This window comes from Heteronotia binoei, chromosome 2 (assembly GCF_032191835.1).
Source record: "Heteronotia binoei isolate CCM8104 ecotype False Entrance Well chromosome 2, APGP_CSIRO_Hbin_v1, whole genome shotgun sequence".
In the NCBI taxonomy this organism is placed as follows: Eukaryota; Metazoa; Chordata; class Lepidosauria; order Squamata; family Gekkonidae; genus Heteronotia; species Heteronotia binoei.
The window spans coordinates 47,558,852-47,585,272 of record NC_083224.1 but is presented as its reverse complement, the minus strand read 5'-3'; the positions used below and the strand labels follow the sequence as shown (position 1 = coordinate 47,585,272).

The following is a 26,421-nucleotide window of genomic DNA, read 5'->3' as shown; positions in this document are numbered from 1 at the left end:
ATGACACATACATAACCATGCATGCACATTCATATAGATGAAAAATGCTCCATGCAGATTAACCAAATGCCAAAACAATTTTTCCAGTAATTGAGAGTTCATGGCAATCTTTGCTAATTGTGATATATGAAGATGTGTACGTATACATGCCTTGGCACTACTGCTTGTATCAGCTCAATATATATGCCTAAGTCAATCTGCAGGCTGCATGATGAGAGCCATTGTTCTTGTTAGCAACTGTTTGGCATGATGCCTACTAAATGAAGGACATCTCAATGAATGATTGGAGGACAAAACTGCAAATTATGCATATCCATAATGAATTTATTTTCTTTCCTTGTAAGATCAGTTGCATGATTCAGCACTTGCTATTGTCCATGGTTTAGTATTCTGCAACAAAACCACAACAGTTTAATGATGTATCTTGCTTTTATATTAAATTGATTAAACATTTTTATAACTTCTGTATGATGCTTAAGTGAGCTTGTGAAATTATAAGCCAAGAGAGAGAGATGCCCTATACCCCAGTGAATTAAATAGGATTTACTCCCCTGAATTTGTGGGTAGGAATGCAGTTTAAGCTTCAGATTGCATCAGTGATATTACTTTGAATATATCTCAAGAATTTGTGATAGAACAATGCACTACCATTTATTTACAGATTTTTTTTTTGAGATGATGTATTACCAAGAGCACCCTTATCTACCTCTGATACAATTATTTCTTCAGCCTTCTTTGTGTTGGTTTCTGACATGGTTTTATATGAGTGGAAGGCAGTTCCACTGGTGCAAGAAGTAGTCCATTAATTTTTTTAGATGGTGTAACGAGGCTGCAGAAGATGGGAGGAAGCGGGAAGGATCTCATCTGATAGTGGCAGCACATTTGCAGTTCTTTGGATCCATTGTGAACTTCTTCTAAAGGTTATCTTATCCTTGCTGATTTGTGTTTGTGTGTTTGTACTATATAGGCACAGAAGGACCAGGGGTCAGCCTGTCCGAGGAGAGACAAAACCCTAGTGAAAGCTCTGGGGTTTCAGTCATCTATAATCCCTATGCTTCCTTTTCTATTGAACAGCAGAGACAAAAGTTACCAGTTTTTAAGGTATAAATTATCTTTTGCTGTTTGCACTGACTTATGCATATTATTTTTCTTTTGTTTATTGGTTCTCAAATTTTAACCATTTAATCTCTTAAATTAGCCTTGCAACACAGAAAATACTTCTGTAACAGAACCGATTGTATGTCTTTATCCTCTGACAAAATGATTTTTAAACCTTCCATTTATGGCGAATTATTGTCCATAATAATTTTGAGCTGGAAGTAAATCATGTTTGTTGCAATTTGTCATTGAGTTTAGTGTGCCTTGAATTTTAATGGTCTTATGGTTACCTAACTTTGTTCTGGGCTGTGGCATAAATAAATATTCACAGATTGTTTTCACTGACTATATACACCTTATAATTTACATATTAAAATTTATTTTGTACATCTTTATTCATAACAATTAAATCTCTTTTCCCCTTTCAGCTTAGAAATCACATCCTTTACCTAGTAGAGAATTATCAGACACTGGTAATTGTTGGAGAAACAGGATGTGGAAAGAGCACACAGATTCCTCAAGTGAGTACAAAAATGACATCAATATATCTAATTCTTAACATGGCCCCATCTGTGGATACTTTGAAAGTCGTGGGCAGACAAGACAGATCATTCTACAAACCTGAGAAAAGTCCCCAGTCTGCAGAAAAATCTGGGATCTTAATAACAAATAGGGAGGGGTAATCTTCCCTGCCCTTGATAGAAACAGTACCTGTTTCTTTTTTAAAAAATGAATGCCCTTTGTGGCCATTGCTGGCAAGCACAGTAATATTGCCAGTCTTCTAGTCTTGATTCCTGTTGGTGAAAGGTGGGAGGGGAGAGCTTTCCAGGACTTTTTTTGGCCTTTGAGGGGGGACTAATTGGCTGCGATTAGGGGTGTGCATTTGGCTATATCCAAGCTTTAAAAATATCTGGAAAATACCTTATTGGGATTTTTCAGGACTGCTGGATAGTTGAAATTAAAGGGTGTTTAAAGGGATTACAGTCCCTTTAAACATCTTTTGGGTAAACTTGCTGCTTGGAGAAGGTGTTTAAATGCCTTTGGAGGTCATTCACGGCTCAGAGAAGGTGTTAAAAAGGGCTACAATCCCTTTAAACACCTTTTCTCCCCTCCATGGAGGGTGGGGGCACCATGTTTGGCGGCCCATAGAATTGGACCAGTGTTTTTGAAACTTGTGGGGGTTTTTTTTAGGAGAAGCACCAGCAGCTATGCTGCAGATTTGGTGCCTCTACCTCACAAAACACTCCCCTCCACCGATCCCCAGATAGCCTTGGATCAATTCCCTATTATATCCTATGGGCATCATTGACTATAATAGACCTGAAAAAATTAAGTTTTTCTGGAAAACCCAGAATCCAAATAACATACCAGTATTATGATTCAAAGAGCCCCATGGCACAGAATGGTAAAGCTGCAGTACTGCAGTGGGAGCCCTCTGCTCACAACCTGAGTTTGATCCCAGCGGAAGCTGGTTCAGGTAGCCAGCTCCAGGTTGACTCAATCTTCCATCCTTCTGAGGTCAGTAAAATGAGTACCCAGCTTGCTGGGGGGAAAGTGTAGATGACTGGGGAAGGCAATGGCAAACCACCCCGTAAAAAGTCTGCCATGAAAACATTGTGAAAGCAACGTCACCCCAGAGTCGAAAACTTGTTTGCACAGGAGACTACCTTTACCTTTTTATTGTGATTCAGGAATTTAGGAAAATACCGATTTTTTTTGGTTCAATATGAAACATGCTGATTTTTGTTTGCATACCCCTAGCTCCAGCTGATGGGCAGCTTGCTACCATGCGACTTGCGTGACTTACTCATGCCTGGCTGCTTACTACTGTTCAATGGTAGCCACCCCACAAAAACAGTATGGTGCAGTGGTTACAGTTTGAGATTGGTATCTGGGAGACCAAGATTCAAATCCCTACTGTTCTGTGGAAGGTTACTGGATGATTTTGAGCCAGACACAGTTTCAGCCTAACCTAGCTTGCAGGGTTGTTGTGAAGATAAAATGGAGGTAGGTAGAATGATGTTTAGGTTCCCCATTGGGGAGAAAGATGGGGCATATATGAAGTAAACATACCTGAAGAAGAGGGCCAGATAAAAGGTAGGTTGCTTGGTAGATGGGAAGGAGAGAAGGAAACTGGAAAAGTTGAGGATGTGAGAGCTGCCACAAGGAAGGACATAGGAAATACTTTGTGGAAGGGTGGTTGTGGCAGAAATGAGATGCCCCCTCCAATCCTTGCAAATTCTGTTCTATGCAACCGGACCCAGCCAGTACCGCACAACTTGACCCAGTCCAGTGGCTGGCTCTGGGCAACTGGACCAGGCTTTTTCCATAGACTTTCTCTGGTATGTACCTGGAAGAGCGTTACACTTTGCTGAGAACAATTTACTGGTGGTCCATGCCCCTAAAGATATCCAGCTGTCCTCAATTAGAGCCAGGACTTTTTTGGCCCTGACTGACTTGGTGGAACTCTCTGCCAAATACTATCAGGGCCTCACAGGATTTAATGCAATTCTGCAGGGCCTGTAAGGCAGAGATTTTCCACCATTTGGATGCGGAATGTGATAGTTTCATCATAACCAGCACCCTCCTCCTGTCTTCCTTTTTCCTCCATCTTTGCTTCTACCAACTCTTCACCTGCCAGCAAGTTTATGATACCGTCTAGAGTGGGGCACCAAAGAAATATTTGATGCCATCTGAAATAATGTAGCTGTCTTTTTGGATTTTTGTTTTTAGCATTTTTATTGGTTGTAAGTTACCTAGAGTCTTACATTGTAGGGAATAGGTGATTCATAAAGTAAATAAATAAATAAATAGGCTGACAGAAGGAGGGAATGCTTAAGATGGAGGCAGATAAAGGTAGATTGACTAGTGGGTGGAAAGGAAAGGGGAAAGAGGAAAAAGAGAGAAGCTGCGGGGTCTTTCAGGAATGGGAGGAAAAAGAAAAGAGTAAGGGAGGGAAAAATAAGATGCTCTCTACATGTCCTTGCAAGTCTCCTGCTTGATTAATATAGTTCTGTACAAAAGACTTGGACATGCTTAATCCAGTGTTAATCTTGATTAATTCTCATTGGTTTTAATCAGAGTTAAGCACGTGCTTAGGTCTTTTCCATTGAAATTCAGTAGGCTTAAAATTCATGGTTTTGGTTAGTTCTTGTGCTACAAATGTGAAATAGTACTCACAGTTTTGCAGTTTATGGTAGAGATGCAAACTGAAAACACAATTTTTTCCCTCCACCCCACTGATTTGAATTTTATTTAACATTAACATTTGCAAATAGTTACACTGGTTGTCTTGGATTAACATACTGGGACATTAAATTTTGATAGCATTTTGTTGTAATGGGAATTTATGGGAGTCCCCAAACCAGTTTTTTTCAAAGATTTCAGAATTACATGCATGGTCCCCCATTCCCCTTCATCCTTATAACACCCTTGTGAAATAGGCTAGGCTGAGACAGTCAGTTGTAAGTCTGTTAAAAAAAATGTTTTTTTCAATTGAGATGAGTATTTAAAAACAAGATTTTATTAGCACTGTTAAATGTACGATGACCTATTTCATTTGGCTGTGGAGACAAATAGGAAAGGTATATTTGCTTTCATTTGACTGTTTTAACTATTTCCAATATGGAGGAAAAAGAGCTTGTTAAAATAGAGATTGACCCAGTTTCAGAACTGATTCGTGATGATATTTTTCTCCCTCCTTCCCCTTACTCTATTACAGTATTTAACAGAAGCTGGGTGGGCCGCTGAAGGGAGAGTTGTGGGAGTGACACAGCCTCGGAGAGTTGCTTGTGTTTCAGTGAGTACTTTCCGTTCAAAATATCTGGATTGAACACAAATTATTGTTTTGTTTTGGAAGATATTTTGATGGGTGAAACATTATAACATTTGATATGTGGAAACAGTTTTATCAACTTTTAGCACAAACCAAAGCACAGTTAAGTGGTTTTTAATCCCTCTTGAGATTCATGAGGAGTCAAGTCTGTCAGTCATTGACTTTTAGGTCACACAGTCCTATACTAGGAACTTACTTAGATATTGTTTTTCTGCTGCTAATTCTTTGCTTGATAAGAATTAAGTGACCCATGAGGATCAGCTATGGGGCTTGGTGGAGGTATCCTTATTGCTGTTTTGTTCATCTCATATCGCTGTGTTAATGTCTTGTTGAAAGTGCATGTAGCTTAAATACAAAGGAACTGACATAGTATTCCTGACACAGGAATGCGAGCTATTTGGATGCTAAAGTGTGTGCTATAAGTGTAATTTGCTTATCATTTTTATGGCCATGTTAGATTTTGTCATATAGCTGATGGATGTGTAGAACTTTGTAAAGCTTACTTTCAGGTGTGAAGAATCGAATCCCTGCAGAAATTTTGGGGTATAAATTTAGAAATCCTTGGGCTGTAAAACAAACCATAATAAAGCTGCTTGTTTTCAAAGCCATCTCTGCAAATTTAAGAAAAAGAAGCTTATTTCTTCTTTTTTAAAAAAAAATGAAAACCACTATTTCTAACCAACAGTAACAAAATCTCAGAGATACTCCAGGTCTTGGGCTGAACGTTATTCATCACAATAGGGTCTGTTTGTCCTTTACCAATCTTGGATACCCTCATTAATGCTCATTATTATTCCCTCAAAATTATTAGTTTACTGCTTTTCTCTCTGAAGGGGATCCTATAATATTAATAAAAATACAATAGGAAAAATACAGTCATAGAATCATAGAGTTGGAAGGGACCTCCAGGGCCATCTAGTCCAACCCCCTGCACAATGCAGGAAACTCACAAACACCTCCCCCTAAATTCACAGTTTATATAAATCAAACAGAAAGTAACCAAGTGTATAGTTTAGGCTGGTCTTGAATTCAGTAGGCCAGCTTATTCAGTGTCACAGGACATGAGCTGTGGATCAAGGGTCCTTTGGTTCTTGTTCCTTGGCTTGTGCCCAAGAAATTGCACCCCTGGCAGTGCCCAAGAGTATACCTGGAGACAAAAAGAGCAGGGGAAAGTACTGCTTATGTGCAAGCAGCCCAAATAGCCCAAGCTCACGAGAGCTTGGAAGCTAAGCAAGGTCAGCCACAGTTAGTAATCGGATGGAAGGCCAGCAAGGAATATTGGCATTATTTGGAGGAAGGCAACGGCAAACTTTTTCAGGAGTATTTGTAATGTTCTTTTATATAGGCATTGCTTGTAAATGGAGGGTTGTGATGTCCTTATTCAAAAATAAAATATTGCATCGTGACCAAGTTCTTGAGAGTGATGAGTGTTTAGAAAGCAAAACTGATGAAAAATCTTGGTAGGATATATCAGGCTTATGCCACATGTGTTTGAACAGCAATTATGTCTACCCTGTTTTAAAAGACATTTCACTTATCATACTCTTTAAGTTTCTAACTCATCAAATGTCGTACTGCTTTAAAGGTTGAGTGCTTACCTTCTATACCAGGGGAGACCAAAGTTGCATAATGTAAGAGCCATACAGAATAATTGTCAGATGTTTGAGAGTTGCAAGACACTAACATCAGATGTTTGAGAGCATGAAGGACGGAAGGCTAATAGAAAGGGGGGGAAGAAGAGGTAGAAAGAAAGCAACTTTAACTTAATATGCATTCTCCAAGCTGGCCAATGGGACAGTGGAGACTTCAAGAGCCACATGTGGCTCCCAAGCTGCAGTTTGGCTACCCTTGTTCTATAGTATCCTAGTTTGGAAGCAGACATGTAGGGTTTTTTTTAAAGGTGTACACTAGCAAGACCTTTTGCTTTACTTTTAGTTTTTGAAGGCTGTGCATTCCTTTTGTCCAGGATAGGGGATACATACCATAATTTTGTATAAAGTGAATGATGGTATGGCTGCTTCCCAGGACTATTTATCTATTAATCCATTCCCTCATCTGTAATGTTTGCCCTGATCACTGTACTGTTGTTTTGGAATGTGGACTTGGTGAGATTGTTATTCAAAGGCTAGAATATGGTTGGAATGCGCATTCTGTGATTGTCTGGTTAAGCCCTAAAAGAGAGCTACTTGAGCAAGGTTGTAATATGCAGTAGACTGCCAAACCATATACGTCTGCTCTATCAGAATTCTAACAGAAGCAGCGGAGATTTCAGCTCATGCACTTGAAATACGAGGCTGGTCTAAATGTTAACTCAAACCTTCTGTCCTTGAAGTTTCAATAACATCAGAGATGCTGCTGCAGTGTTAATTTTTCACAGGTAGCTGATGTGGTTTCCAAGATTTGTTTTAAAAAATGTTGGTTTATAGGCACCCATGTTTTAGTATATGCTCTGCCTCCAATCATAGAATCATAGAGTTGGAAGGGACCTCTAGGGTCATCTAGTCCAACCCCCTGCACAATGCAAGAAACTCACAAACACCTCCCCCTAAATTCACAGGATCTTCATTGCTGTCAGATGGCCATATAGCCTCTGTTTAAAAACCTCCAAGGAAGGAGAGCCCACCACCACTTGAGAAAGCCTGTTCCATTGAGGAATCGCTCTGTCAGGAAATTTTTCCTAATGTTGAGCCGGAAACTCTTTTGATTTAATTTCAACCCATTGGTTCTGGTTCTACCTTCCGGGGCCACAGAAAACAATTCCGCACCACCCTCTATATGACAGCCCTTCAAGTACTTGAAGATGGTGATCATATCACCTCTCAGCTGCCTCCTCTCTAGGAGAGCCAGTTTGGTGTAGTGGTTAAGTGTGCGGACTCTTATCTGGGAGAACCGGGTTTGATTCCCCACTCCTCCGCTTGCACCTGCTAGCATGGCCTTGGGTCAGCCATAGCTCTGGCAGAGGTTGTCCTTGAAAGGGCAGCTGCTGTGAGAGCCCTCTCCAGCCCCATCCACCTCACAGGGTGTCTGTTGTGGGGGAGGAAGGTAAAGGAGATTGTGAGCCGCTCTGAGACTCTTCGGAGTGGAGGGCGGGATATAAATCCAATATCTTCTTCTTCTTCTTCTCCTCTCTAAGCTAAACATCCTCAGCTCCTTCAACCTTTCCTCGTAGGACTTGGTCTCCAGACCCCTCACCATCTTTGTCGCCCTCCTCTGGACCCGTTCCAGCTTGTCTATATCCTTCTTAAATTGTGGTGCCCAAAACTGAACACAATACTCAGTTGAGGTCTTACCAGAGCAGAGTGATCTGGACACTATACTTCTGTTGATACAGCCCAAAATTGCATTTGCCTTTTTAGCCACCATATCACACTGTTGACTGATGTTCGGCGTATGATCCACTAAGACCCCTAGATCCTTTTCGCACATACTACTGCTAAGACAAGTCTTCCCCATTCTATAACCATGCATTGGGTTTTTCCTACCTAAATGCATAATTTTACATTTATCCCTGTTAAAATTCATTTTATTGATTTTAGCCCAGTTTTCCTGCCTGTCAAGGTCATCCTGTATCCTGTTTCTGTCTTCTTCCGTGTTTGCAACCCCTCCCAATTTAGTATCATCTGCAAATTTAATAAGCATTCCCTCTATTCTTTCATCCAAATCATTGGTAAAGATGTTGAACAAAACAGGTCCCAGGACAGATCCCTGAGGCTCTCCGCTCCAAGAGGATGAGGAGCCATTCACAAGCACTCTTTGGGTGCGATCTGTCAACCAATTACAGATCCACCTAACGGTAACAGGATCCAAACCGCATTTTACCAACTTGTCAACAAGGATAGTATGTGGAACCTTATCAAAAGCCTTACTGAAATCAAGATAAACGATGTCTAGAGCATTCCCCTTATCCAGCAAGGTAGTCACTTTCTCAAAAAAAGTGATCAGGTTAGTCTGACATGATTTGTTCTTGAGAAAACCATGCTGGCTCTTAGTAATCACATCCATCCTTTCTAAATGTTTCAGTACCGACTGTTCGATGATTTGTTCTAAAACTTTTCCAAGTATAGACGTCAAGCTGATGGGTCGGTAGTTACCCAGAACCTCTTTTTTCCCCTTTTTGAAGATGGGGACAACATTCACCTGCCTCCAATCTTCCGGCACCTCTCCTGTTCTCCAAGAATTTTCAAAAATAATAGCCAGAGGCTCAGAAATTACATCCACAAGCTCTTTTAGAACCCTTGTATGCAGTTCATCTGGCCCTGAGGACTTAGTTTCATTTAAAGAAACTAGGTGTTTATGTACTACCCCTATGCTGATCCTAGGTTGGAACTTCATACCCTCCTTATATGTTCTTTTTTTGCCATGTTGAGCATCGTTCCCCTCAGAAGAGAAGACTGAGGAAAAGTAGCAGTTCCGCCCTCTCTTCATTACCTGTTACAATTACCTCGCAATGGGCCTACCATGTCCTTGCTCTTTTTCTTACTCTGAACATAAGAAAAGAACCATTTTTTGTTGTTTTTAGCATCTTTGGCCAGCCTAAGCTCATACTGAGCTTTAGCTTCCCTAACTTTTTCTCTACTCGCACTGGTGATTTGTTTATATTCATCCTTGGTTATAAGGCCCTCCTTCCAATTCCTAAAGGAGTCTTTTTTATTTCTCAAGTGTTTAAAGAGCTGTTTATGGAGCCACTTTGGCTTCTTTAGGCTTTTTCCATTTTTCTTCTCATAGGAATCATCTATGATTGCTCTTTCAGTATTTCGCTTTTAAGAAACTCCCACCCCTCTTGAACCCCCTTCCTCCTAAGTATTTCTGACCATGGGATTTTACCCAGCATAGTTCTAAGTTTATCGAAGTTTGCCTTTCTGAATTGCCTTCTTCTTGTGCATTAGTGTAGACACATTGGAGTCCACGTTTTATGCATCCCGAGGGTTTGGTTTCTGTACAAGCCTGCAAGTTAACATTACCTAGCGTATGCACCACTCTCTGCAAATCTTTAATGTTCTTATCCCCAGTTTCTGGCATCATACGAGACTTTGAATTATTGTCTCGCTCCCCCATACAATTTAGTTTAAAGCCCTCCTTATTAGGTTAGCAAGGCTGTTACCAAACATCCTTTTCCCTACCGCCGTAAGGTGCAAATAATCAGAGCTCTATTTTTATATATGTATGAATTGTCAGCAGGTGGCACAGCTAATAGCAAGCTCATACAGCTGGGAATCAAAGCATGTAATCTTGATTTCCTCCTCCCCTTTGCATTTCTAGCCACTCACCAGGTCATTGCATGTGTGAGCCATGGGAGGAGGTGGGATTATTAGTGAGCCTTTGAGAAGGCCAGGTATACATGTAAGCATATGGGGGAGATTACAGCAGGCAACTCCCACAAAATTATCTTAGGATAACTGCTAACAACACCAGTATTTTGGACTAACAGCTGGTAGGCTAGCACCCAGGTAAAGTAATTGCTGAGAAGTAATAGATATTGTAAATACCCTGCCTGCAGTATGAATGGCACATGTTGCAGTGAAGTGCCAAAGTTTCTGATGACTGGCTTTCTGAATATGTTTAGGCACTTTCAACCTTCAGTTATGCAAGTAGAGTTCTCAAATAAAGATTGGAGTTCGGCTGGTGTCATCGTATATGGAGATAATTCTAAATGGGTAGCAGTCTATATCAGCAGAATAAAACTGGAGTCCAGTGGCATCTTAAATACTGACAAAGCTTCTTTCAGCATAACTAGAGCTCATTTTGTCAGATGCATAGGAGGGTAAATCCATCAGTCTGATTTATATATACAACAGGTGGGGTGGGAAATGTTATAAAGAGAGGCTGGTTCAAAAACAAGATTCAGGCCACAGAGTAATTAGTTCGCAAGGAGTGGATGAGAGACACTCCTGACTGTTATTAGACAGGGAAAGGGGGGACATTACAAAGAGAAGCCGGTTTAAAACAAGGTCCAATTTAAAGATTAATCAGTTTCCTTAGAATGGGTGTGTGGCATTCTCAAATGCTGATAGATAGGCAAAATGTAAAACCTTGTGCAGGGTTAAATGAGAAAGCTGATGTAGTGCTAAAATAATTAACATCAATAATAGGTAGGGTATGCAAAATATTAAAATCTATAGTGAGTTAAGAATCTGAAGTCCCTTTTCAGATGGTGAGGATTACATTGTCTTGACCTGTTTGTCCAGTGTAGAGGGTAGAATGCAGTATTAATACATGATGGGCATGTATTACCTTAGACAATAAGCAAGTGAATGACTCTTAAGATGGTATCATTGGACTTCTATAAGCAGAGGAATTATAGCTTCAGCCATCCCCAAAAGAAGCTGGATAACATCATATGAAATAACATCATGACAATTGAAAGAGGTAGTAGTTTTTGATCGTAGGAAAATAAGTAATGTGGGATTAATTTAACTTCAATTAATTTAATCAAGTACATAAGAACATAAGAGAAGCCATGTTGGATCAGGCCAATGTTGGATTAGCCATGTTGGATCAGGCCAATGGCCCATCCAGTCCAACACTGGATGGCTCAAAAAAGGAGGTTCAATAAGTGGGATTAATTTAACTTTATTCAGCTTTTTGTAGACTTTCACCTAATATCTGACACAGTAGTTCAGCCTAATGTTAAGTCTAGTAAATTAGAAACTCATTTGGTCTTTAAGGTATTTAACATTGCTTTCTACTAGATTGCAGGCCGGGTAGCTGAGGAGAGGGGTGCCCTGCTTGGTCATGAAGTTGGATACTGCATACGATTTGATGATTTCACTGACCCACAGGCTACAAGAATTAAGGTAACATATTTTAAGGAAATGTTTTTACCTTATAATGGTTTGTTAATGCCTTTGATCAGTTTTTTTTAAAGATACTATAATAGTACAAGCACCTTCAAGATTTTTTTGTCTGGGGGAGGGAAACACCTCCAAAACCACTGAAAATTCATGCTGATCAATTGGTGGGAGGAGGCATTTAGACTGGTACATCTTTTTTCATTCTACAAATGAAAATAGGGACACTACTGTGTATAAGTACCTAGGTTAATCTGAGGTGGAAACCAGCATCCTGGATGGGAAGACCTGGGTTTGTAGCCTAATAGACTGTGGTGGGGCTGACATGTCAAATCACAAATATTTTCAATTACAAGCTATTGCCATATATGACAGTGAATAAACTCCTATTGAGACTGCTGTTCTTATTATTATACAAGAGTAGGTGTTTCAGATTTCCAGATATCGTTTAATTGATAGAATGTAGCATCAGATTTGATTCAGTCATGAAAACATTTCCAAGTTAATTAATCTAGGGAAACAGTGTATGATGTTTCACAGATCTGGGAAAACAAACTCTTAAGCACTTGCTTGAAATTAGGGTTTATTGATTTATTTTAGAACATTTATATCCTTCCTTTACATCTGAATAGGGTCCCTAAGGCTGTGGGGACCTGTTTTGTTTTTTAACCACCCACTATGTGAACAAAATGGTGGTTAAAGTAACATGAGGGGATGCAGAATTTGTTACTGTTAGGCATCCTATAGATTTCAGGTGGGATTCACTATTGCTTCCTCCCGTCCAGTCTGACTGAATTCATTGTAAAGCTTAGAGTTTGTGGTCAGCAGAAGGCCAACCCCTTTACACATACTCATGTTGCCATTCCACCAGGGGTTGGTTGAGAAAAGCAGTATTTCCCCATATAGTCTGGCACTCCTCTTCCTCCACCTCCCTCCTCTATAAGGCAATAGCATTTTCTGTGAATTATCACCATCAAGCTTGGCTTAGGTTGCTGTCAAATGTATTTTATGTATTATTTTAATTTGAATTTTTAATAGTTTTTTATTACTGTTGTACACTTTCTTGAGCCTTGTTTGTCAGGGGAGGGTGACTTAGAAGTCAAACCTAATAACGAGCCCATCAACGGAGGGCAGGATATAAGTGTAATAATAAATAAATATACATATAAACAGGACGTTGCCTTAGACCAATGATGGGACTAAGTTCTCCAGGACAGTGTTGTCTGCTCTGACTGGCAAAAATTATCCAGCCTAGATCTTGCTCATCCTCTACTGCCTGGTGTTTTTTGAGAACATAAGAACACAAGAGAAGCCATGTTGGATCAGGCGAGTGGCCCATCCAGTCCAACACTCTGTGTCACACAGTGGCCAAAAAAACCAGGTTCCATCAGGAGGTCCATCAGTGGGGCCAGGACACTAGAAGTCCTCCCGCTACTGCCCCCCCTAAGCACCAAGAATACAGAGCATCACTGCCCCAGACAGAGTTCCATCAATATGCTATGGCTAATAGCCACTGATGGACCCCTGCGCCATGTTTATCTAATCCCCTCTTGAAGCTGTCTATGTTTGTAGCCACCACCACCTCCTGTGGCAGTGAATTCCATGTGTTTTAAATGGAGATGCCAGGAATAGAATTCAGGGACTTTTTGCATGCAAAGCAAATGATCTACCAATGAGCCATGGTCCCTTTCCCTCACTGGTTCTTTGTAAGGATGGTTATGAATGGAAGAAGGTAAAGCTCCAAAAGCTCACAGAATTAATTGTCTTTGTGGCTCTGCTTGAACTGGATTTAGATCCAGCTCAAGCTACCAGGCAGAACTACTGTTCTTGCTGTTCCTTGTTCCTTGTCCCTTTTCTCCATTACTCCCCACCTACCCTCAAAGTAAAGCAAGTTGCATTAGCATTCCTTCCTTTGCCACTTAAAATAGAAAAAGGTGTCTCTATTCCTCTTTTCTGCATGTAGCACCATAGAAGGTGAAACGCCAGTAAAGATGCTAAATCTGGCAAAGAAACAATAGATTTGTTATATAGGATATCCTCAAACTAAGTAGTATACTATTATTATTTTCTTTAGTTCCTGACTGATGGGATGCTGGTGAGGGAAATGATGGCTGATCCACTATTAACAAGATACAGGTAAGCATGCTGAAGATAGCTTTTGTTCTGTGCATACTGACAATGGTGTGAACATATCTTGTTTCTGTTCCTGTCGAGTTACCTCTTCTTTCCTTTGTCAATGCCTGACATCTCCTGTTGTTGAAACTCTTTGCTTTGTGGGACAAGGATCTGTCCCTCTGCTTCTCACTCTGTAAAGTGGCCATGTTCAAAGATGGCTGCATACTGTTTATTATTTTAATGAAAGTTTGTTGGAATATAACATGCACACTTTTACAATTTGATTGTATTGCCCCCGACCTCAGTGTTTCTCACAGTTTGTTTGACAATCCTTACCATGTATGTGGATGCACTGAGTCCACACCCTCTCCAGGTCCCAGTTCCTGAACCTGACTGTGGAAAGGACATGGCTGAAATCATTCCTATCTTCTATTATCACTACTCATCTTCCCTAAATTAGTAATGTTTGTAGTGTTTGTCTGTGGCTTTTGCAGCTCTGCTGAGATTGTAAGTTTGTGGGCCATAAATCTGTGACTTTGAAGATTTGTTTGGATGACATATTCATAATTGACTGTATGGTGGCTATTATACAGTGGCTTACGTTTGCTAATGTACTGTTTTCAAGAGGCTTTAATTTCAGTATGAATTAACACCTCATATGGCACTTTGTTCTTTTTGCTTTGGTTTAGCGTGATCATGTTGGATGAAGCCCATGAAAGAACCTTGTATACAGACATTGCCATTGGTTTATTAAAAAAGGTTAGAATTCTCTGCCTATACTTTCCCTATTTATTGTCATATAATAATTTAATTCCTTCCCTTGAAATAAATCAAATGCCCTTGTGGTCTTGAAACTTGCTCAGAACCCCTTTCTAGTTGCCAGTTATTGCAACAGATTCTACAGTATGCCATTTTCCACAGAGTAAAGTTTTCCCCTTCCCCAGTAGGTAGAAGATTTCAGCAGTGGATGCTTGCTGCCTTAAGACTTGCCAGATGAAATAAGGTTTTTTCTTTTTTTTAGTAGGCACTATTTTGGCATTAATAAAATTTAGAAAATACAAAGTACAGCTTACTACATTGGTTGACCATTCATGACAAAATGATTCTTACAGCATTTAATGAAGCATTTTGCCCAAAGGCTTCGTTAGTGTTTCTAAGCAAGAATTTAATTGTGTGGATTCTTTCAAGGAAAACACACCTCTTTGTAGAAAGTTGCTTTCACATACCTAACCGATTGTCCCTGGGCATGAAATGGTACAGTGGAGCATTCTCCAGATGATTTGAGAACAAAACATGATCATGTAATTAATTGCTTTCTCTGCATTAATTCTAGCATCTCTCATATGTGTGATGTCATTTTGACTTGTGGCCATATTATAGCAATTTCTGACTTTTCTTGTTTGTTTCATAGATTCAGAAGAAACGAGGGGATCTTCGTCTAATTGTAGCATCAGCTACACTGGATGCAGAGGTATAGCTTTTGTTTCTGGCAGCAAATGAGACTGATAGCTTTATCTTGTAATCAGTCTTTCAGAATTCTAATTTGAGTAGCTTGAGCAACATGCTCAAGTGCAGAGGCACCATCTATTGGGAACAAAACTTGGTCAGGCCAAGCTTCACCAGAATGAATGAGAGTTGCTTAAAGTTACAGCTATACTTTTGCACAGCTCCTGTTCATTCTTCTTGCCTCATACAGGAGTGTACAGTGCAGCATGTGTGTGTGTGTGTGTGTATAAGGTGCCATGAAGTCAGCATAGGGTTTTTCAAGGCAAGTGAGAAGCAGAAGTATTTTGTCATTGCCTCCTCTGCAAAGTCTTTCTTGGTGTTCTCTTTTTCTCACATCTAACTACCAATCCTGCTTAGCTCCCAAAACTATTTCACATCCCCTATAGTGCATCATGAGTGGCTTTCAATACATTTCATTGGGTTCAACTCAACAGCCACTTCCTGTTCTGCTAGTTTAGCTCTGCTGTTGGAGAAAGGAAGATTTGTGTCCCTTTCCTCACTTTCACTGCAACCTCCAGCTCCTATGGCTCTTTGTATATATAGGTCCCACATAGGGTTGCCAAGTCTGGGTTGCAAAATACCTGGAGGCTTTGAGAGTGGATTCAGGAGAGGGCAGGGTCTGAGGAGAGGAGGGGCTGTAGCATGGTACAATGCTATGGAATCCACTCTTCTAAGCTGCCTTTTTCTCCAGGGGAGCTGATCTCTGTCAGTTGGAGATCAGTTGTAAAAGCGGGGTATCTCCAGGCCCCCACCTGGAGGCTGGCAACTCTAGAATCATTGTTCCGTATATCAGAAAGGGGGATGGAGAGATGGGGAAACTCATGTCTGCTGACAGTTGGCTGGATCCAAGGCATTAATTTTTAAAGCCACCCTACTTGTGTTTTTGGCATTCTGCAGGTGTTTACTTAATTTTTAATATGTCCTTAATTTTTGTAAAATGTTGTTTATATTATAGAAATTTAGGGATTTCTTTAATCAAAATGAGACCAGTGACCCAAGCAAAGATACCAGCATGATCCTTACCGTGGAAGGACGAACATTTCCAGTGGATGTCTTCTATATTCAGAGGTCTGTTCCTGTTTAATACTCGTAAGTGGTGACTAGAAGAGCTTGTATCTTTGATACCCAGCTACTTTACAAAAGGCTGGGTGGAAGGGATTATTATATGGACCATAGGAATTCTTTTAAACAATTGTCTTATGTGGCTTTGGGACCAGCACATTAAGGATGTAAACCTAAATCTGTTTTTTTTTTCAATTGAATGTGTCTTTCTCCTATTTTGTGAGCAACAGGCGCGGACTTCAGTGGAGGAGGGCTTCGGGAACCTTCCCCCGTCCCCTTCTGCACCGGCCAGCTGGAGCAGACTTCAGACGAGTGCTACGGGGACTCGGTGGAATCTTCATGCTTTTCCTCCCCTGGAATCTAAGTCCTTCCCTTCCCCCTCCACAGAAGGGATATGGGCAAACCTGGCAGCACCTTCGTGCCCTCTCTCCTCCACAGAAGGAGATGGACAGGTCCGATGGCGGAAGTGGGCTCGTTTTTTTACCCCTGCACACACAGTGCTTGCTTTTGCACTTGTGCTGAGCAAGGAAATGTGGGTGTCATAGGTGGATAATCATATGTTTGTGCATCTTTTCCATTCTTATAACTCCACTACTGTTTGCTTCAGGCATAATTGAGGGATAGCGGTAAAATGTTTTGAAAAAGTTAGTGGCAGCTAAATAGCAGAACAATTCTGTGGAATCTTCAGGGCTAGTGTTTATTGTGATATAAGCTTTCATGGGTTAGCACCAGGAAGCAGTCTAGGAAGTTGGTATGTATGTATATATGGGTACAGTAATGTATTCATCTGTTTTCCATATCTGGGATACTGGTATGGGCTGCCTAAATAATATGGATACAGCTGAAGCTTTGAATTTTTTACTACCATGATTTCTATTTGAATGCAATGTACATACACATACATACATATATGTTTTTAAAAGAAACACCAAAACTTTGGTAGGAATATAGGTGCAGTGGTTGATGCTAGTAGATCCCATAATGAAAGGTGGCTTCTAATTTGTTTGCATAGGACTGGCCTTCTGCATCCACAGACATAATCTGATTTTTTCCCTACATTTGATTACTGTAACTTGTAGCTGAATATATGACCCTAATTCCTTTGGGAAGCATTGTGTTTGAGGTTGATGTGAAAGTTCTATTACAGAGTGTATTTACATATGCAAGTCATCCCTCGATGTTGCAATCACTAAGTGATTAACCTTCATGTTTGATTCAGAGGATAGTTAGAGTTATGACTAAATTAATATGCCCTGTTTTGTGGCAAAGTTAATGCCAGATCTTAAGCTTTTATGCTAGAGTTCTCCTAAGCTAATAAGTATTGTGGAGCAGACCCTTAGAATCAGATTGTAGACTTATAATGTGATATTTAGATAATAAGAAGCATTTGAATATGCATTTGCAGAATGCCTTTAACAGGCATAAATGCAGCAATACAGCAGTATTGTTTACTGTATGCTGAAGTAATGTTTCTCTTATTGTGAAATAAATTCTTTAAAATAACTGTGGGTTTTTTATAAATGTGAAGTACGTACTTCTGGATTCCGGAAGGACAAGTGAGTGGCAGGTTTAATTTTGTGATCATGTTATCATGGATGATATAAGTATGCATTTGATCTATAGTTCCTATGGAAAGCTAACCATTTTTTTCTTGTTTTCCTTATGGTGATAAAATAAAATCCTATTTTGCTGTACTTAAGGATCATGTATATGTTTTTTCCAACAGTCCTGTTCCAGATTATGTAAAATCAACCGTGGAAACAGTCATGAAAATTCATCAGACGGAAGGCGATGGAGATATACTGGCATTTTTAACTGGCCAGGTAGACACAAAAGAAAAGTTTCTGTCCTGTTGAAATTGTTACACTAATGTAAGATATTATGTTAATTTTATTACATGCAAGAACTCTTATTTGGCCTAGCTGAAAACACTGTTTAAATGACAAATTTTTACGTGTTTGAGAGCAAGCCCAATACCAGTTGGGGGCCTTTGTTCTTGTTCAGAATATGAAGTACCAACATGAATCTGACTTGTCTTGGGCAGGTACTAACAGTGTAGTCATAAGCAAAGTTAAACCTTAGGTGTAACTCTGCTTTGGATTGCACTGTAAAGTATTGATGACTCATTAGTGAATGTTTTCCAGCTTTTTGCATGGCTGTGTTGTAACAGCAGCTTAAACTGATTTCAGTTCAGGCAGTCTAGTGAACATTTCTAATGTGCAAATTAAACATTCCTCTTTGATTTCTTTCAGAGAAAGTCTTTTCTGTTCAATCCTTGTTGCTTTACCAACCTTGGGCATGTCTGTACTGGTGCTACCTGCCCTTTCATTTCCATTTTAATTGATTAGAACATGACAAAGAGGGAATGATGAAGCCCTAAAGAGGCCTGCACTGACTTTATTTCTGGCTGCTTAAGTACTGTGTCCATTTTTGTGTTTCATGATTTCGCATTCCTCTTTATGCAGTGCAGAAGGGCACAACTCTAGTACAGGGTACAGTATAGATTGTGGTGCTTGAAAGTGCATTGCAGTTCACCTGTTGACTGGATTTACCCCAGTACAGAAATGCTCATAGGAAGAAAGCTGTCATCATGGACAGTTTTACTTAACAATGAGGGGGGAGAGAGAGATTTAATTAGGTACATCCTAATTAATTGAAATGCATATGGGACATCCAGAATGTTTAGATAATCAGAGTTTGAATTGTTGTAAATATGGTGCTCCTTTTGCAGCTATGGATATGGAGAAAATTTAATTAACTTGTGTAATAGGAAGACAGGTGCTTTGTATGGTATTAAAAACTGTATGGTATTAAGGGTGCATGACTTTCACTTCCTCTTTCTGTTGTAATCTGAAAAGAAGTTCTTGGATTAGCTCACACTGAGATCCATTGAGTTTAAGGTAGCTCCTGGGACTGTTGGGTCTTGTTGCAGGGGAATTCACAGAATTACAATAAAAGTGGAGAAGCACAACCTGGTGTAACAGTGACTGGTGCTTCCTCTTTTGCTATTTGTTCAAAGTAAAATAAATCTCTAAATCAGGGTTCTGGTGCGAATTGTGAAATAGTATTTTTAATCTGATGGGATATAACCCTGAGTATTGAGAAGATCACTCCTTCCTCTCATCTGCCTCAGATCTTGTGTTAAGAATCTTTAAAAGGCAGCCAATGACAAGTTAACCAATTTCAGATCCATGTCTTATAGAAGCATGGTTCCCTGCCGCCAATGCTCTTGAAGCTTAATGTGTCTTGTTTGATCCTGACTCCTTTCCAGGAGGAAGTGGAAACGGTTGTTTCTATGCTGATAGAACAGGCACGGATCCTTGCTCGCACAGGGATGAAGAAACACCTCCGTGTACTTCCTATGTATGCTGGGTTGCCGGCTTCTGAGCAGATGCAGGTGTTTGAGAGAGTGTCTCACAATGTCAGAAAGGTAACACTGTTGTCATAAAAATGAGTTAAGAAGTTGTCATGCTTGGTAGCAGCGGAGACTGTTAGAGATCTTGTTTGTGGGATTCCTATGTAATAGAATAACCATGTTTTCCAACATTTTATCGGTAGCGTTATTTTCAAGGTTATTTACATGTCTTCACCATGACAGTGCTTTGGAGACCTATATGAAGAGCCTTGTTCATGAGTTAAGAATGATGACTTCCCTTGCTTTATAGAAACATGATATGCTGCATGCCCAACACAAATGATTTTATTTTTGTATTGTATATAGCTAGAGGTAATCATACCTGGTATACTATTCTAGTTCATGATTGCTCATTTACTTCCTAAAAGCATGGAATGCCAGTTGTCATTGAGCTCCTGTCTGTCAACACTGCCCGACAAAGTGGTCATGTGTCTTTTTGCTATTTCCTTTTGTTGAACAGTAGTATGGCTGTCCATCCTTACATCAAGGCTGTTTGTTCCTCTAGTCCATTATATGCACACTGGATCTTGCAATATTGCCTTAAAATAAGAACTAATGGAATTACAATTCAACTTGCACTTACTTTGACTGATATTAAATAGTATATTGTTTCTTGCAGCCCCCAAGCCTCCATTTTCACACAGCTTTTGATGGCAAGTGTTGTTGCTCTTTCCCTAAACAACCCTAGGAAATTCTTCCTTCTCAGTTTTGTTCCAATTTTGTAAAAAAATTGAACTCTACTGTAATCTCCTCGCCCTTTACAATTATTACCGCATATTTTTATTCTTGCTTCTTAAGATGTTCCGGTTGTTATTTTATCTCAGTACAGTACACATAATGCATTAGAAGTAAACTGGCTTTCTCTGTTCCGCTTAGGTAATTGTAGCCACCAATATCGCAGAAACATCTATCACAATCAATGGGATTTCATTTGTGATTGACTGTGGCTTTGTGAAGCTCCGTGCCTATAATCCAAAAACAGCCATTGAATGCCTTGTGGTTGTCCCTGTATCAAAGGCATCTGCCAACCAGAGGGCAGGGCGTGCGGGCAGGAACCGCTCAGGAAAATGCTACAGACTTTACACAGGTAGTGTTTGCTGAGTGATGGAGTGTGTGACTTTGTATGTTTTTTTCAATGTTTAGAAGCCTTGCATTGTCTTGGATGTGTTTGAGATTTATGATCCATAATATATTCAATTCTCTGCAATGTTGTTTGACCAGGAGGAGCATCCATGTTGTCTGACCTAGAGAATTGCCATTTCAAAGTTGGAGAGTGGGGAGAGTTGCTTGCAAAGAGATGAAGAAATTCATAGGTTTTCCTCTTTAGTTATTCCTTTTCCATTGTATGTTGTCATATGCTATCATTCTTGCTGATACCCATACTCACCTAAAATGAGTATGGTATCAGCAAGAATGATGACAGTATAATGTTGGTGGTTATATTGTCATCATTCTTGCTGATACCATACTCAGTACAGTTTCAGCTCTGATAAGCTGCATAGCACAGAGTGGGTTAAGCCTTTTAAGTCTAGGATGGTTTCAAATATTCTTTTGTTTATAGTTTTGAGCTGAAAGCAATTATTTTGAGGAGTGGGTTGTGTACAAAGTTGTGCTATCAAGAAGTATTTCCCAGGCAGTTCTGTGCTTCATTATCAAGCAATAATGGCAGCTATCCGTCTATGTCAGACATAGGTGCTAATGGGGAACTAGCGATAAGAATGCCCCCAGAACCAAGAATCTGTTTGAAGCTGAAATAGCCAAAACTGCATGGTTATCACTTACATTCTTTAACAGGTTAAGCAGTTATTCAGTTCTGAGTTGAGGAGCCTTGTCTGTGCCTGAGTGCCCATGCTTGACATGCAGTGTTTTTTAAAATCTCATTGTGTTAGTTAGAAGATCAACTACTTCTGAAGCGCCATTGTTTAACAGTCTTTAGGAGAATGATATAATATAATCTCTGTCTTTCAAGATATGATGAGCATGAATTAAAAGGAAACTAAGGAAAAGTCAGAAATGGAACAGGCAAATGCTGATGCCATTTTGTATGTTGTATCTAATTGTGATTTACATTGTTTTTCAATCCTGTTCCCTACCATTGATTCTCTATTATGTTGTTGCTTGAGTTTTATCTTGTTGTTGTTCTGATCACTCCTCTTTTCTTCATGGATTAATCTCCTGAGTGAACCTAGCTGATTGGGGTATACCTAGAGAAAAGAATAATATGGTAACATTATGCTATTGGTATGTGGGGCTATGTGATCTCAGTCAAGGCAAATGAAGTCAGTTGGCAGTGAAACCAGCGCTTCTTAGGCCCTCTGCACAAGTAATTCTGGCCAAGTAGGGGATTGCATGCAGATAAAGAAATTCTGATGCTCCATAGCTAACCAAGTTTGGTTACATGATTTTGGCCTAGAGCCAAAGAACAGTAGAGTGGCATTTATACAGCAGAATTTTGCCTCTCACCTCTCTGCCTGTAGCAGTGATACCTCCTGAGGTGCACTTTTTGACACTGGTCAAAATGCTTCCCAAATACTGTGAGTAGTGAGTTCCATGTTTACAATGCAAAAAGCCCATTTTGCAACATTTGGTGGAAGACTTGGCTTAAGGGTGACACTGATATATGCTTCGGCATTTTTGAACCATTCAAATTGGCTAGATTTGTGCATTCTTTTAATTTGAGCGATGCAGTTTTAAAGTAGAAATTTAACTTAACTGATTGGTGTTAAAACCTGAAAGCTTTGCCCTCTCCACAGAGGAGGACTTTGAGAAGTTGCCACACTCCACAATTCCAGAGATGCAGCGCAGCAACCTGGCTCCAGTCATCTTGCAGCTTAAGGCTTTAGGAATTGACAATGTGCTTAGATTCCCTTTCCTCTCAGTAAGTATTAGATTCTTTAATATTTCCCAGTGTGTGATTATCTTGACTACAGTGTGGGCTGCATTCTGATAAGGTCTTTAAGGTCTGATTTCTTTTCACTTACCGTACATTTGTACAGACCATATCCACATAATTGTTGTGTACTAAATGCAATAGCAAATACATGATCAGTTTTCATATTTGCTGTTGATGTTATAGACCATGGGACTTCCCTTTGAAATGGAGATGTAAAATCAAGGACACCCAACATGGTGCCCATCAAGTATTTTTAGAAAGTGCGTAGGACCAGTGGGACTTTTGCCAAACAAGGCTTCTGATTGGCTATTGGAGGTTTGATTGACTGTTCAGATTTTTTTTTAAATGTTGCTTTGGCAGAAGCTGCCTTATAACAAGAAATTTCTGAATAGCAGAAACTAAAAGCTCTACAAATAAAGGACAAGAAAAGGGGCTGATGCTATGAAATGTATTACACAGTAAAGACAACTGCATGCATGGAGGGGAACACCACACCGTAGCCACTGTCTGCTCATCCCCATTGGAAGCAGGAGGTCAGCACTAGATGCAGCCAGAGCGTAATAATTTTGGTTTTGTCCCAATACTCATCCCTTGTGATGAGCCCATTTAAAACACTGCATTTTAAACAGACTGTATGAAAATATTTATTAAATAGATCATGAAACTTCTGTCTCTCTGCTGCAGCCTGAGCTAATTATTACAATGTCTTCTTCCCAGCCTCCACCCGCTCAGTCAATGGTGCAAGCGTTGGAACTACTCTATGCATTAGGAGGTGAGATTGTTTCTTTGTAACTGTAGTAATGATGCAAGATAACATCAGACTAGTCATCTTTCCAAAGCAAGATACTTGTGTAGGCTGGTAGGATCCTAATTGTTGATATTGCCACAAATAATTAGAAGAGCAGACATCATACCATTGTCAAGCTAGATGCTGTTTCTTAAAGCCTCAGAATGATATGAATAAAAACATTTTTCCGCTTTGTTGCAAAGGATTATCAGTAGGTTGGATTCTGTGTATCTTTTCCGCTAATGGCAGCATTTTTCTCTAGTACAAGGAACTTCTGTTGATGCATCCAGGGAAGGATCCTTCCAGTGTGGGAAAGCACTGCCATTAACAGAGCATAGCCTCAGGATCCACCCATCACTTTCCATTCTGCACTTAGGCCAGTACTCAACATAAGGAAGGGATTTCTGCAGATGTAATTCCTGTTAAAGTATTTCTTAAACATTGGATGTGTTATGTTTCTGTCACATTGAGAAGACATAAATCGCATGCTCTGATCTAGTAAAAGTTTAGAAACAGATTTTTCTTGTTATCCTGTCTTTAAGGCGAACAATAAAATCTGGGCCTTTGGAAGTACTACACTGCAAATATAAGGTGTTTTTATGGTGGACAGTTCATCTAAAGACTTCTGTTTTTCATGTTGTGGTGTAGTGGTTAGAACGTTGGACTAGGATCTGAAAGATCCAGTTTGGAATCTTTACTGTGTCCTGGAAGTATGCTGGGTGACCTTGGGGCAGTCATATTTTCTCAGCCTAACCTACCTTACAGGAGGGCTTTGAATAATGACTCCAGTTTATGAAGCTGGGTTTACAGATGTGATGCTTTACTGGACAGCATTACAATCTCTAAATCCAGATTTTCCCTTTAGTTTAAACTAATTGAAAAAGATCACATTCCAATAAGCTACTATCTGATTCTACTGTTTGTCACATATAGAGTGTCTCTTTTTGCCCTGGCTGCAAAAAAAAAAATCAGGGCCAAGACTGCTGCCTCAGTAAATAATTATTTTTTGTGACTAACCGGCTCAGGTGACTAAACCTGAGCCATTTTTATGGGAAGGGCGGGATACAAGTCATAGAATAAAATAAATAAATAAATAAATTATTTTAGATGTGTACAATTTTATAAAGTAGGAGTCAAATGTTTAAGACCAACATTTATTCAGAATGTAAGCTTTTGTATGCATGCAGACTTCTTCAGACAAAGGAATGAGGTACAGTGAGCAGAAATACATGTGGGCAGTGGTTAAGAATTACGTCTATTATGGCTGAGCCTAATGGTATTCTAGTTTTGTAAATTAACATTAATCTGTTTTTGTATATTATGATGATTTTTTTAAAATATTGTTTTTAGTTTTGTCTGGCTATTTTTACCATGACATTGTAATTTTCTGTTGATATCCTTTGGCTATATGCAATAAATACTCTGACTGACTGACTGGTAAGCCATAGATGGATATTAATTCTCAAGAATAGGCGTGTTAATAAACTCCCTCCATAATAATCTCCAAAAAGAAAAGCAGTCCTTAAAAGTTATATTCCTCTGTTGCCTATTTTCTATATTTCAAATTTATTGATTGTATGGATATTGACTATTCTAGACTATATAAAAATGGTTGAAACCAACTTGATTAGGTGTTCATATAATGCCAGGTATCAGAATGGTAGTTGGGTGAACTTTCTAGTTTTATTTGTTTGTTAATATATGCTTTGGTTAAGATCTTTTTCAGTCCCTTATACAACCAGATACCATCTGGGGCTACTGTTAGAACTATTTCCAGTGCACATGCTGTACACAAAACATTATGCAATAAAATAATTATGACCGTGTTCTGGATGTGTATTTCTAGTGAAGCATGCCTGCAGTGTATCTTAATTCTCTTGTGGATGGATAAATGGTGAAATACAAGAGGCTGCTTTGGTGCACGCTGTCATAAAGTCAGAATTTTAATATACTGCTTCAAATAAGCTTCAGCTTGTGCACAAGGCCAGTTAAATGTCCTTGCCTCACCCTCTGACAAAAAAACCCAAACCAAACCTTGTATGTTGCAAAATGGTTTAGCTGATTATCTGCTGAGAGGTTCATCATTTTTTATTAACTTGTAGGCACAGAAAGTGATTGCTCAGGCAATAAACAAATACCAGGAGTAAACTTTAACATCTTCTGTAGATTGATATGTGCTACATCACAAGCCTCTATAGAGAGAATCATGCTCATGTTTTTTCACAATTTCAACAAAATTCAGGGAAGGGGTGTCCAAATTTTGATGTGCTTTTGTGTACTCTTGCCAGGTGAATTGATGCTGTTTTGTAGTGTTTCTCTCCACCCTCCCTCAATAATGCCTGAATCAATCAATTAATTTCAAAACATTTTATAGTGCTACACTGCATCATCAATATTTAGGTTCTATATTGCTGTTACTTTTTCTTGCAGGGCTTGATAAATATTGTCGTCTCACAGAGCCTCTTGGAATTAGAATAGCAGAGTTTCCTTTGAATCCAATGTTTGCAAAGATGTTACTGGAATCAGGTAATGCCAGGGGCACGCTGCTGTCATTTGCCTTATGTGTTTTCAGTTCCTTGCTTATTTGAAGTGGAATTCTCCGACTGTTTCATCACCAGAAGGCAGTATTATCTATAGGATTCTGTTATGTATGTAAGCACTCAGATCATATGGTAGGAATACTTCTGCTTTCTTTCTGTGGGGCCTTTCCAGCTAAATTCAAAACCCAGCAAGAGTCCAGTAGCACCTTAAAGACTAACAAAATTTTGTTAGTCTTTAAAGTGCTATTGGACTATTAGCAGACAGACTAACACAGCTACCCATCTTGAACTGTTCAAAAGCAAGTTATCACAAAATGTGTCAGAGTTACAGTGTAGAATTTGACAAAGCCTTGAATGGCCTTATCTTCAGTTCCTGTCCTTC

At 39.5% G+C, this 26,421-nt stretch overlaps 1 protein-coding gene across 4 annotated transcripts in view; it reads left to right on the top strand.

Annotated features, from left to right (window-relative positions):
• The window catches only part of DHX35 (DEAH-box helicase 35), a 55,989-nt gene that overhangs the window by 6,505 nt on the left and 23,063 nt on the right, over positions 1-26,421 (top strand). For 2 of the 4 annotated variants that reach the window (XM_060230922.1, XM_060230923.1), the window contains exons 2-16: positions 968-1,101; positions 1,527-1,619; positions 4,820-4,897; positions 11,623-11,727; positions 13,796-13,857; positions 14,526-14,595; positions 15,248-15,307; positions 16,298-16,410; positions 16,635-16,856; positions 18,131-18,227; positions 19,676-19,834; positions 20,696-20,906; positions 22,573-22,697; positions 23,430-23,484; positions 25,930-26,025. In XM_060230922.1, coding sequence (XP_060086905.1) covers positions 968-1,101; positions 1,527-1,619; positions 4,820-4,897; positions 11,623-11,727; positions 13,796-13,857; positions 14,526-14,595; positions 15,248-15,307; positions 16,298-16,410; positions 16,635-16,856; positions 18,131-18,227; positions 19,676-19,834; positions 20,696-20,906; positions 22,573-22,697; positions 23,430-23,484; positions 25,930-26,025 — 1,680 coding nt within the window. The remainder of the gene's footprint in view (positions 1-967; positions 1,102-1,526; positions 1,620-4,819; positions 4,898-11,622; positions 11,728-13,795; positions 13,858-14,525; positions 14,596-15,247; positions 15,308-16,297; positions 16,411-16,634; positions 16,857-18,130; positions 18,228-19,675; positions 19,835-20,695; positions 20,907-22,572; positions 22,698-23,429; positions 23,485-25,929; positions 26,026-26,421) is intronic. The other 2 variants (XM_060230925.1, XM_060230924.1) reach the window with 1 other exon arrangement.